Below are 13,032 nucleotides of genomic sequence, written 5' to 3'. Positions count from 1 at the left end.
GATGATGTTAATGTGTACACTTAATCATTTATTGCATTCCACCTCCGGTTCTTTTATTTGTCTCTTTACCACATGCTATGAAGCTTCTTAACTGCTTGTTGATTAAGAGATACTAAATCACCATTTCTCCCCCAAAAAGTATACATTTGAAACGTATTTCTGTCATATATCCATTAAGTGTTACATAGTATTGCGGTACAGATCGATAAAAGTCTTAGTCCAGTCCATGTATTGCATAGTGCCACAGGTCACACTTGAAAACGGGTCACAAATGAAAATGCCACACATTTCTGCTGGAGAGTGTCTTACTTACTTTTAAAGTCACCGATTATTTTCGTCCCATGCTTTTGTTGAATGATAGGAGTAACTTTCAACCAAAATTATGATCGTTCCTTTTTGAAACATTTATCTGTTTAAATATGATGTTGTAGCTATTAAAACATTTCATGAGTGGAGGAACTTTAACATTAAAGAAACAACAATGTTTGTGTGTGTTGTTATTGTTTTTAATCAATTCGAGATCATAAAATACAACAAAATAAAAAGAAATTTGATGTTAAAATGAAATGAAAACATTTGTAGTTTATCTATTTAATTCTGTAACTTTCTAAGACAGTTTCTTTGATTTCATACCTCGTCAATTCCAGACAAATTCCACCTAAATATCGGACAATGCACCGCACAGCCGTATCTTTGATATCACACCTCACAAACTCTAGACAATATTCCACCTAAATATCGGACAATGCACCCCATATTCTATAGCCGTATCTTTGATATCACACCTCACAAACACTAGAGACAATATTCCACCTAAATATCGGACAATACACCCCATATTCTATAGCCGTATCTTTGATATCACACCTCACAAACTCTAGAGACAATATTCCACCTAAATATCGGACAATGCACCCCATATTCTATAGCCGTATCTTTGATATCACACCTCACAAACACTAGAGACAATATTCCACCTAAATATCGGACAATGCACCCCATATTCTATAGCCGTATCTTTGATATCACCTCACAAACTCTAGAGACAATATTCCACTTAAATATCGGACATTCACTTGGCATTAGCTAAAAAGTGGGTTTTTCATAATAGAATTAGTCAAATGTCACCCTTGACCTTTTCATAAGTCAAACAAACAGCCATAACAGTTTTGATTTTCCCCCTTATCAAACAAATTCCATCCCTGAAGACATTGGTCATGGTAATCAATTTGAACAAACTTTGCAGACAGTTATGTAAGCATGCTGCAGCAAATCAGGTATCTTGGTTATTGTTCAAATATTTAAGCACATTTGACACTTGCAACCTTAAACATAGATCAAGGTCATCCATTTGAACACACTTGATAGCCCTTTACCTCACCATACCTCAGGCCAAATATCAGATGACTTGAGTCTTTTAGCTATTCTGAAATTGTTTGAATGAAAAGTTGAAAACTGACAGACAGACGGCAAAAACCACCAAATCACAAGTTCACTTGATCAGGCCAAGTGAGCTTAAAATCAATATTGAAGTAATCAGTTTGTTGTATTAAAATCATGTGGCTAGAAAAGTTTTGCGAAACCACAACAGTATTCTCAAATCGGCTGTTGTAACTTTGAGGATATGCATTTTAAAGTACAGTAATCAAATTAACAGTATCTCTGTTAATGTATAATACAGATTTGAGTATGTGTTGCAATGAAATGAAATGTTCATTTGGCTCAAAATATAAAATCATACGAAGATCAGCTGAACAAGTAATAAAAATGAAGTTGAATTCTTTAAACAACATAAATCAATTCACACTGGTCCTGATAGAAACAGCAGCTGAAGCCTTATTCACTTAGAACTGTTTTTGTCAATCATTCGGAAAATCTTCTTCTTTAAAATATCCACTTTTCTCAAATGTATTTTTCCCCCATTGGCTTTGCTTTGTAGCATCATTTTCCGAATATTTACGGGTTTTGGCTTTTCATTTTTAGAAAAATACTTCTGGAACAGACTTTTAATCTCTTCTTCCTCTTCCCATTCCCATCCTTGACGAGGGACACTCTTGATCTTCTTTCTTGGTTTCTTATCCTCAATGCCTTCTTTTTCTACCTCCTCCTCCTCTTCTTCTAGCCCCATTTTTTCTGAGACATCCAATACATCTTCCATTTCCATGTCTTTATCACACCCCTGATCAGCAACTAGATCTACAAACACAATATAATTATTTTGAGGGGGTGATCAATAATGAAGATAAAACATTTACAAACATTGCAAACAACACTTTTCCCAACACTGGATTGCTTCTGGCTAAATATGGACAAAATAATGAATTTCAAACATTTTCTGTGATGCCCCTATCGCTCTCACAACACTAGAGATATCCTATCATTAGTGCAATTTGTATTACAGAATGATACTAGGTAGATGAGGTAGGTCCCCCTAAAAATTGTGAAATATTGAATTTCAAACAATTGTTTACATTCAAATAGACATGTTTTCAAACTTGTTTGCAACGACCTTTTTCATTAAAATCAAGGGGCCAAAGCCCCTAAAAAAGGTCAGGGGTTTGAGATGGTAATATTAATTAAGAATTTAATTTATGGCAAGAGAACTTGAGCATGAAAACATGAAATTAAGATTAATCAAAAATATCTTGGTTTACAGTCTTTAAAATACTGACTTTTCAAATATTTCCTGTTGACATTCAATGTTTACCATTGAAACCTAAATTAGAGAAAAATATAACATACTGTATTTCATGAGGTTTGGGAATTTAAAAAGTCTTATGAAAATGAAATTAAAAAGCTCACCCTCAAGCTGAATATCTGTAAGGGTTTTGTTGTGGTACTTTCCCATCAAGCCATGATCTTGAAGCAGGAGTATCTTTGCGATTTGAGCTTTTTCCAGTACATCACTCGTGCACCTGAGGATCATGGCCAATCAGAAACCCATATCTTGTTACCATGGCATCGAAAGATTTTGAAAATGTTATCATTGATCTGCATCCCCAAAACCATTATATACAAACTTTTATTCAAATAAGACAATATCTAAACTTGATCAATCAATAGACTACAAATATCCCATATAAACTTGATGAAAGTAATCAAAAGTACTCATTTTTGCATCCCGATACAAAACGTACGCATCGTTTATTCAGATGAAAAATCGATGTTATTGATATATCACTATCAGTGTATCATTTCAGCCCTAGACAGCATTCAAACTTTTATTGTGTCAACAGTAAGACTAGTAATATTAAGGTCTTAGTCTCAAACAGAGTGATCAAAATGAATGTATTAATTTACAATGCTCTCTCACACAAATGATATATTGTACACAAGAAAAAATGCCTTTCAAAACTATATACAATCTCTTTCTGAAGTGAAGGGTAAAACAACACAAATAACTCACCGATAATGGATCTTGTGAACATCTAATGTGTGCCCTAAATGGTTTAGGACCCAGTTTAGTTCATTCTCTTTCAAATCAAGGACCTGTAAAAAGTAACGTTTTAAATTTGTTACATCAATTTCCTGCACTATTCCAAATAATTCTATAAAACATTGTTACGTTTTCTAGTATTATTTAATGATTAAAATTTCAACACTTTCCTAATGTCAAAAAGCAGGGATATGAATGCTCTTTTAATAATAAACAAGAGGCCTTAATGGTCACCTGACTACCTACATCATACCTATCTAACACACAAACTCAATCGTTACAATGGTACTGAAATTACAAGAATGACATATAGGATCTTAAAATGTTACAGATGTAAATAACGATTTTGGCATTTGGGCAATATCTCAATGGTTGAGAAGAAGTTAAAAATTATTGTGTAAACGTGTCACAAAATGGCCACTTTAGCTGCCATGCCAAATTTGTTTTGAGGCCAAAAAGTAAACAACACTTCATGGGCTACCCTTCGAATTCCTTAACATCCCCATTTCCAGATCAATGGCACCAGCCAAAAAGAAGAAGTTTTTTAAGATGGCACAATCTTGGGATTTCAGACCGACCCAAAAAATAATAACACTTGGTCAGGACCATCTCTGCATCATTCCAGGCAAGTTTCAGCTCAAACCCAATGGTGGAATTTGAGAAGAAGTTTGAAATGTGAAAAGTTTACAGATAGCACACAATGACAGACAAAATACGATGGCTATAGGTCATCCTGAAGTTTCAAGTATCACATAGATAAATGTGAGCACATAGCTGTCTATATCTTAATAAAGGATAGCCAGAAAAAATGTTAACTTTCTTGAGTTATCTTGTACTTTTATTTAACGAACATATGTGCAACTATATCATAACGAAGTTATTTACTTGGTCCCCACACATTTGTTGTATCATGACAAAATATTATCCAGTAAAAACACTGATTTCTTATATTCATTCACTTCAATTTCTGGTCAGTTAACTCTATGTTTAATTTCTATCTACTTTACCTAGTATCATAACATGCTCACCATTGAATAGAACACAAAATTTGACCTCAATAAACTCTGCTTTGTAATGTCCCAACAAAACAATAACCAGTAATAAAAAAAATAAGAAAAAAAATAATAATAACAATAATATTTTGACCTTGCCATTTGATCAAATGACATCTTGGTCCTAGTTTAACTCCTTTTTTAACTTGCTTGACTTTTGATTGACTTTACTTCAACATGTCAGAACATAATTTAATTTGGAAAATGATGACCTTGACATTTCAATCGTATGACATTTACCTTTGACCCAGGCATCATTTGACCCTGACATTTCACCTCTGCCAGTATTTGTTGTGAACTGAACATTATGTGAAAGTTTCATGTAATCAGCTAGCCCATACAAAATTAATGAATGAACAGATACACAGGGTGATAAAGCCCCTAATTAGTTTCATTGTTCTCCAGAATGTTATAATCACTTAAGTTGTGGACCTTAAGTGTTTACATAGAATCAGGAGAGACAGACATTTTAACAACATGTATTTGCCCCTCCCCTAGCCGATGCAAAAGAATCTGTTGTTGCACCAAATGACAACCAGGTATTAGGGCAGGTGCATGTTGATATTGCATCAAATGAATACATACTAAATATAACCCTATTTATTTTCTCCTTACCTGGGTCATGGTGGCCATATACTTCCGCAAATTAGTGCTGGTTAAACATTTATCCAAATCTGCCCTTCTACACGCCTTTGCCAAAGAGTCATAAGCTCGAACCACACCATCTGATGTTGAACAAAAAACCAGAGTCCGAAATTTATTACATAAACTAAGATCCTCAATGTTTTTAACCTTCATGTACTGATGACCTTGAACATAAATAACATAACATTATATTAATAAATACACCTTGCGTGAGACCAAAACAGGTAATTACTTGCCAAACAACATCAGGACAAATATGAGTATATATATATAGTGACATATGCTGCATGGTAATTCCTGCACTATACAATAAGCTCACTGAAACTTTGTGATGTGTTAGCTAAAATCAAGCCACAGAAACTGTGAATACAAATTCTCTCCAATACATGTAATAAGCAATGCCTGCCATGATTATCCTGCAATATATCTTGCGGTTCTGTACATAAACTCTCACTTTACATTTACTTTAATAGTTACATTGACTTTGACCATGACCAAGACACAAACGTCAGACCATTGGAGATATTCTCATGTGTACCGACCAATATGCAAAGTTTGATCAATATTGTTTAAAAAATAAGCAAGTCCTTATAATGATGACCAACTTCTGTGAAAAAAGTAATCACTTGAAACATTTTCAAACTAAACCATGTAAGAACTTTAGTTAAAATCACCTTAAATAAAATCAAGTCACTAATCAAGAGCAATGAGAGAAATTTGATATATGCATTATGTATTGTACAAACTAAAAAAATTGCAATTCTCAATTTAATTAACTGATTATTGGAAGTGTCATATACACCAGGAAAAAATGACATGAATAAACGTCTCTAATATGTATAGACAATAATCGTAATTGCAGTTGTTTTAGAAGAAATTTAAAAGAAGTATTCTGGTATCTCTTAAGGCTATTGCCTGGTTTCTCCTGAATAAGCATATCATCCATCATTTCCTGGGCTAATTATGCAAGCTTTTCTGACTTTATCATAATACTGTACCTTTATATGCAAAGATGTATTCATTGCTTTCTGCAATACCAGCTGCTCGTCTTATTTGCTGATTACAGAGGAAATGCAATCCAGAACGACAATCCTTCGGTATTATAACTGGGACGCCTCTTCCAGTCTAGAGAAACCAAACCCATTGCATTATTTACAGGGCTATTGCTTAAACGTAAGTTTTAAAAATCAATATATTCAGCTGGGCTAGTTGCATGAAATTAATTTTATTATCCCAAATGCAAATTCCAAAAGCCCATATCTGCATTAACCCAATTGACCCTTAAACATTCTATTATTCTCCTTTATTACAAGACTAAATCTCGTAGCAAGGTTTTGCTGATTTCTCTTTTACCTTCCCTCGTACAGTCATTAGCTCCTGATCATCCAACAGTTTTTTTTCCAGGGCTGTGCATTCCCCCAAGATTTTCTCAGCAGCTTCAGCATCACCTCTTTTTCTTTTCTGGTAGTCCTCCAATCTGTAAACACAATCACATAAAATTGTCAGTTAGGCTGAGAACCGACCAGAACAGTCAAAATCATTCACAAGGGACATTATTAGTGTTGAGATATGTAGATGCCTATCTACTTGACAGACATGACATGTTTGATTGTATTTCTTCCATATTTATAAACAGATTGCAATCAGACTAACTTTACTTTGACTTCGCGTTTTCTCAAGTTGTTAAAGAGAGAGGGGAGGGAGGGGTACACCAAATCTAAACCATTGTATGTTACGTTGTCAAGGAAGCAATCCATTTATACCATTATGATCACAATTTCATAATTAGTCTGACATCATCACTGTTGAGATAACATAAAAAGTTGTCTTTCCCAATATATCCTGGTAATAGATCTTTTTCCCCTACATTATACCAAAGCAGAGATCTCCCTGTGAAGTATTGAAGAAAAAACTAAGGTCAGCATATCTCTAAATACAGTACATTAACTATAACAATACATTATAATTACAAAATGTATTACCCAATGGCTTGTAATTCTCCTGTTCGTCGTCTATTATACATGAGAAGTCTTGCCGACATCACCTCTGCAACATGTTGAAAGTTTTCAGGGTCCACACTGTCCAAGTCTAGCTCAGTGATAGTTTTCTTCAAGCTGGTGCTGAGTTTCTCTATGTCTTCTGGCATTGGAAGTTGTTCTCTCTTGTTATATTTCCTTCTTTCAAGTAAAACTCGGGCCAACTTTGTTACTTTACTGCCCCAGAATATCTGCATTGTTTTCAGGAGGTCTTCCGCATCTTGCCTACTCTTCTGGTCATTTCCCATTATTGACAAACCAATTTTACAGTTTATTAGTCTCTTCAAATCATAACCCAACTTTACAGCATTGCTTGGTTTTGCTAGGTCTTCAGCATCTTCTTTTGATGGATCAGCAATTGAAAGAGTAGCTTCAGCCAAAACATCAAAATATTGAGGTTGAAGGTAATCCCAGAGAGTTTTACCATCCGCAAGAGGTTTCATCTCTTTGAGTTGAAGAAATAGTCTTGCCACCAGTCTAAGAATTTGGGATGTGTAACATCCTCTCTTAAGTTTATTGTCAACATTCTTTTCCATCCATATGTTTCCAAGATGTATTAACAAGGGATCCTCTCTGGCAACTTTTCCGACTTCATCGTTTAACATCACTTGGAAAACTTCAGTCACTAGGTTTTCACTGGCCTCAGCTGTCAATCGTTTGGATATTATGTCTGATTGTGTAATGAGCATCGATGAGGCTGCAGTGCCTGTTCCTCTTACAACGCAGGATTTTTGATGTTTCCTCATGAGTTTTTTTGCAATCCACAACAGGCATTTTGGACAAGGTCCAAAGTCACTTAAATTAAATGCTTTTGTTGGTCTTCTTTCCAGTAGTATTTCTCCTTTTCCTTTCTTTAATGTTTCCATATTGAAAGCATTATTGAACTTTCCTCGTAATATAGTCCGCAAGTCATCTTTTTTCTTTTTGTCAGTTTCCTCTTGTATTTTTTTTATTTCTAGAGATTGTTCATGTGACCTTTTATTTCTCTCAATGTGCTGTGCAAAATTTGACACTTTTTTTCCACAAACTCCACAAAATTGATAACTGTTGTAAACTCTTTCATTTTTTTTCACCTTACCAGTTTTTGTTGTTGCACTCTTTGACACCTTCTTGATGTATATTCCTGGTTTTTCCTTATCTCGTAATATTTCATCCTCTGGTTCTATGTCACTGTCACTGTCTCCTGGTTCTATCACAGCTGGTTTATTAATTGCCACCTCTAGATCTGTAGATATCAACATGGGGAAAACATCACTGCCATTGTCATCATCTGATTCACTGCAACTATTAGCGACTACATCTGTATATGTAGACGTGCACACTGTTTCTCTCTCAATATCAAAACTTTCCTCATCACTATCCCCAGATTGTGGAAGGTATTCCGAACCACTTGATATATCTTTCTGTAATAAGAAAAATACATGCAGTCATTTAAAGGCAGGAAGTAAAATAAATCTTTTCACTAACTTTAACTGATAACTCTAATGGTGTTTAACTGCTTAGTAATAAAGAATATCATAAATCTGTCAAATTTTAGTCATTTTTGTGACTAGATGCCATTTCCAATAATGTTTGCTTAATATAAATTAAAGAAAGTCTAGTGTCAAGATTGACCAGGAAAAAAAATAGTTGAAAATGTAAATTAAAAACAAGTTTTACAGGGTTCATAAAGAAATGTAATTTGCTCCGTCAGGGTTCATAGCAATGTAATGTGATGTCTAAATTAAAGACCTTTTAGGGCCAACTTAACTCAAATTTAGGGGCTTTGTTTCTCTTCAAATACTTCAAATGGAACTGAATTCAACATTAAAGATCTATTACTAAGTATATCTTCAATTTATATTGTATGATTTACAAGAGCTCTGCAGAAAACTGTCTTCGAAGTTCTCATATATGTAATTTCAGAACAACACTATTAATTTAAAAGCACTTTGGAAATATTTAAAATCAATTGCATGGCTCCTGGATTAATTCAAACTAATGTTACTACGTATACTTATAGTGTCATGATCATACTAATATTCAACAGTAAAAGAAAATTTGACCTTGACTTTTGTAACTAAATAATCTTTAATTTAGAGTCTTAATTGGTTTTCACAAACTAAACATCTTAGCAAAAGATCATGTTTTGGGCCAGATGGCCTTAAGATCAAATTCCAGCATCAACTTTAAGTTTCTTTACTTACATCTAAACTGATATCCAGACTGTCTTCCAGCTCAATATCCGCGCTCTCTTGCACTTCCCAACTACCCCTGGAAAAGATTGGGACAGTTTCAACATTTTAACTCGAAATCAAATGGATCTTTGCCATCTTCATTTTCAATTTCTTAAAAATTACTATCTTGCATGACATGTAGTACAATATTTTGAAATCAGTAACAAATCACATGTCAGTCACTTATTACTACACCAGGTCCACTTCGAACTAATGCTACACAAGCCATTTAAACACTTTAAACATTATTGCTTTCAAGCAAAGACAATAAGCAGAAATCAAGAGTTTCAAATGGCCAGCTAGCATTAATATTGCTTACATACTAATATTTCAATTATCATGGAAAAACAGTATTATCTAATTATTTTTTTTACATCCACTTTTGGATGATGAAGGTAATGCTTTCCTAACATGTGATAATTAAGGTGCAGATTGTGATGCAACAAAAATCTGTATATATGGACGGAATTCTTCCTCAAAAATGTTTTTAAAACAAATACAGATTCAGAATATAGGATGGGAAGGTATTCATGTGTACATGGAAAACACCATGCTTTCACTCAGAAAAAAAGCTGTCTCACAAATTTGGATTGTCCCTATCATCAACTGTCTTATGAAGTATTTAGAGTCCACTTTGGTTTTCGGTCTATACAATGTACATCGATAGACCAAATTATCATCAAGTGCAATCCTTGAATGATCTTGAATTTTATGAATAAATATTATGGTTTTCATAATTACTCTTTTTATAAGTGTTCATTACTATTTTTTAAACAAATGATAATTCCAAGTCTACAATTACAGATCCATGCATGGTCCAATCGCAAGTACCATATTTTCCCTAATAAGGGCGCCGGGCGCAGGTAATTGACTTAAGGGGGCGCCGCTTTTTGAGACCATTTTTTGCTAATTTTTCTGAAACGGACATGATTTCATAGGTTATAAAATCATGAAAAATTGACGGAGAGATGTTTATTAAACAAATTGTAAACATTAAAACTAGAATATTTACAAGATATTCCATGTATTTTAGGGGTATTTATTACATGAAAATAATTATGCCGCGATCCTCGTGTTGTTTACAACATTATTGACATTATTGGCATTATTGACGAGAAAAGCACAATTAAACTATTATAAACGATTGAATATCCACAAATCAGTAACGATCATTGTCAAAGTAAAAAAGGAATACATCTAACTGTTACATGCAACGAAAAAACGATGTTACAAATGAGTGATAAAGTCTACACACGTGTGACACGGTGAACAGATGCCGCCCTTATTAGGGGACGCGCTCTCAATAGGGAAAATACGATAATAGTACATTTTTCTATACAACCAAAGCTGACCATAAAATGAACTTCAAAAATTCATAATTATCAAATGCATGTTACTACTTACTGGTAGCTCAAAAGATCAAGTATGAAAGAAGGTTCCCCTGGAATGTCACCACCACTGCCACTCGGTCCTGGTTCATCATGGATATCAATGCCACTGCCACATGTACCACTATCACTCTTGGCTGTTTCCCCTGGAATGTCACCAACACTGCCACTCGGTCCTGGTTCATCATGGATATCAATGCCACTGCCACATGTACCACTATCACTCTTGGCTGTTTCCCCTGGAATGTCACCACCACTGCCACTCGGTCCTGGTTCATCATGGATATCAATGCCACTGCCACATGTACCACTATCACTCTTGGCTGTTTCCCCCTGGAATGTCACCACCACTGCCACTCGGTCCTGGTTCATCATGGATATCAATGCCACTGCCACATGTACCACTATCACTCTTGGCTGTTTCCCCTGGAATGTCACCACCACTGCCACTCGGTCCTGGTACATCATGGATATCAATGCCACTGCCACATGTACCACTATCACTCTTGGCTGTTTCCCCTGGAATGTCACCAACACTGCCACTCGGTCCTGGTTCATCATGGATATCAATGCCACTGCCACATGTACCACTATCACTCTTGGCTGTTTCCCCTGGAATGTCACCACCACTGCCACTCTGTCCTGGTTCATCATGGATATCAATGACACTGCCACATGTACCACTATCACTCTTGGCTGTTTCCCCTGGAATGTCACCACCACTGCCACTCGGTCCTGGTTCATCATGGATAAGAATGCCACTGCCACATGTACCACTATCACTCTTGGCTGTTTCCCCTGGAATGTCACCACCACTGCCACTCGGTCCTGGTTCATCATGGATATCAATGCCACTGCCACATGTACCACTATCACTCTTGGCTGTTTCCCCTGGAATGTCACCACCACTGCCACTCGGTCCTGGTTCATCATGGATATCAATGCCACTGCCACATGTACCACTATCACTCTTGGCTGTTTCCCCTGGAATGTCACCACCACTGCCACTCGGTCCTGGTTCATCATGGATATCAATGCCACTGCCACATGTACCACTATCACTCTTGGCTGTTTCCCCTGGAATGTCACCACCACTGCCACTCGGTCCTGGTTCATCATGGATATCAATGCCACTGCCACATGTACCACTATCACTCTTGGCTGTTTCCCCTGGAATGTCACCACCACTGCCACTCGGTCCTGGTTCATCATGGATATCAATGCCACTGCCACATGTACCACTATCACTCTTGGCTGTTTCCCCTGGAATGTCACCACCACTGCCACTCTGTCCTGGTTCATCATGGATATCAATGACACTGCCACATGTACCACTATCACTCTTGGCTGTTTCCTCTGGAATGTCACCACCACTGCCACTCGGTCCTGGTTCATCATGGATAAGAATGCCACTGCCACATGTACCACTATCACTCTTGGCTGTTTCCCCTGGAATGTCACCACCACTGCCACTCGGTCCTGGTTCATCATGGATATCAATGCCACTGCACATGTACCACTATCACTCTTGGCTGTTTCCCCTGGAATGTCACCACCACTGCCACTCGGTCCTGGTTCATCATGGATATCAATGCCACTGCCACATGTACCACTATCACTCTTGGCTGTTTCCCCTGGAATGTCACCACCACTGCCACTCGGTCCTGGTTCATCACGGATATCAATCCCACATGTACCACTATCACCCTTCGCTTCTCTTTGACAACTGGCTTTGGATGCTACTGAATTAAAAAAAATAATTGCATTATACCTACAGTTAATCAAATTAGTGAAGGAAGGCAAGACTGTTCAGCATTTGAAAATTTCACAATTTTGTTTACATGACATATTTAAATTTCACCGTACAGCAATTTGTACAATGCCTAAGCTGGATCTACTAATTTTTCATAATAATTAAGGTTTGAATTCAATTAATAACAACTATTAATTGTATAACTCTTTTAACACCAATCCTAGACCTGTAATAAAGGTCCATACCAAATCATAACTGTGGGCTAATGCATATACACTATTGAGTTATGAACCTAGAGGTATTTGAATAAACTAATATTAAAGTGGAAACTGACATGCAGATCATCACTGGATTGACAGCATTAGCTCATGGTAACAGGTGAGCTAAATTATATGATAATCGATCCATTCAACAAACTGCTTTGCATACCTTCAATTTGCTTCAAATCCTCTATGTATTTGTTTTTCATATCCTGGGGCAACTTTTCTAGAAAAAAAAATATAAGT

At 36.0% G+C, this 13,032-nt stretch overlaps 1 protein-coding gene across 8 annotated transcripts in view; it reads right to left on the bottom strand.

The window, feature by feature from the left end:
- Window positions 1-490: 490 nt before the first annotated feature.
- Window positions 491-13,032, bottom strand: part of LOC138312666 (uncharacterized) — a 28,322-nt gene continuing 15,780 nt past the window's right edge. For 3 of the 8 annotated variants that reach the window (XM_069253448.1, XM_069253450.1, XM_069253452.1), the window contains 10 exons: window positions 12,956-13,012; window positions 10,790-12,515; window positions 9,356-9,422; window positions 7,116-8,572; window positions 6,487-6,610; window positions 6,132-6,258; window positions 5,104-5,213; window positions 3,407-3,489; window positions 2,803-2,915; window positions 491-2,196 (listed from right to left, as the gene is read on the bottom strand). In XM_069253448.1, coding sequence (XP_069109549.1) covers window positions 1,841-2,196; window positions 2,803-2,915; window positions 3,407-3,489; window positions 5,104-5,213; window positions 6,132-6,258; window positions 6,487-6,610; window positions 7,116-8,572; window positions 9,356-9,422; window positions 10,790-12,515; window positions 12,956-13,012 — 4,220 coding nt within the window. In that variant the 3' untranslated portion in view covers window positions 491-1,840. Of the gene's footprint in view, window positions 2,197-2,802; window positions 2,947-3,406; window positions 3,490-5,103; window positions 5,214-6,131; window positions 6,259-6,486; window positions 6,611-7,115; window positions 8,573-9,355; window positions 9,423-10,789; window positions 12,516-12,955; window positions 13,015-13,032 lie in introns of those variants that run through there. The other 5 variants (XM_069253451.1, XM_069253453.1, XM_069253454.1 and 2 more) reach the window with 4 other exon arrangements.

Source organism: Argopecten irradians, unplaced genomic scaffold (genome assembly GCF_041381155.1).
Source record: "Argopecten irradians isolate NY unplaced genomic scaffold, Ai_NY scaffold_0416, whole genome shotgun sequence".
NCBI classification, from domain to species: Eukaryota; Metazoa; Mollusca; class Bivalvia; order Pectinida; family Pectinidae; genus Argopecten; species Argopecten irradians.
This window is presented reverse-complemented; position numbering and strand designations above follow the sequence as displayed.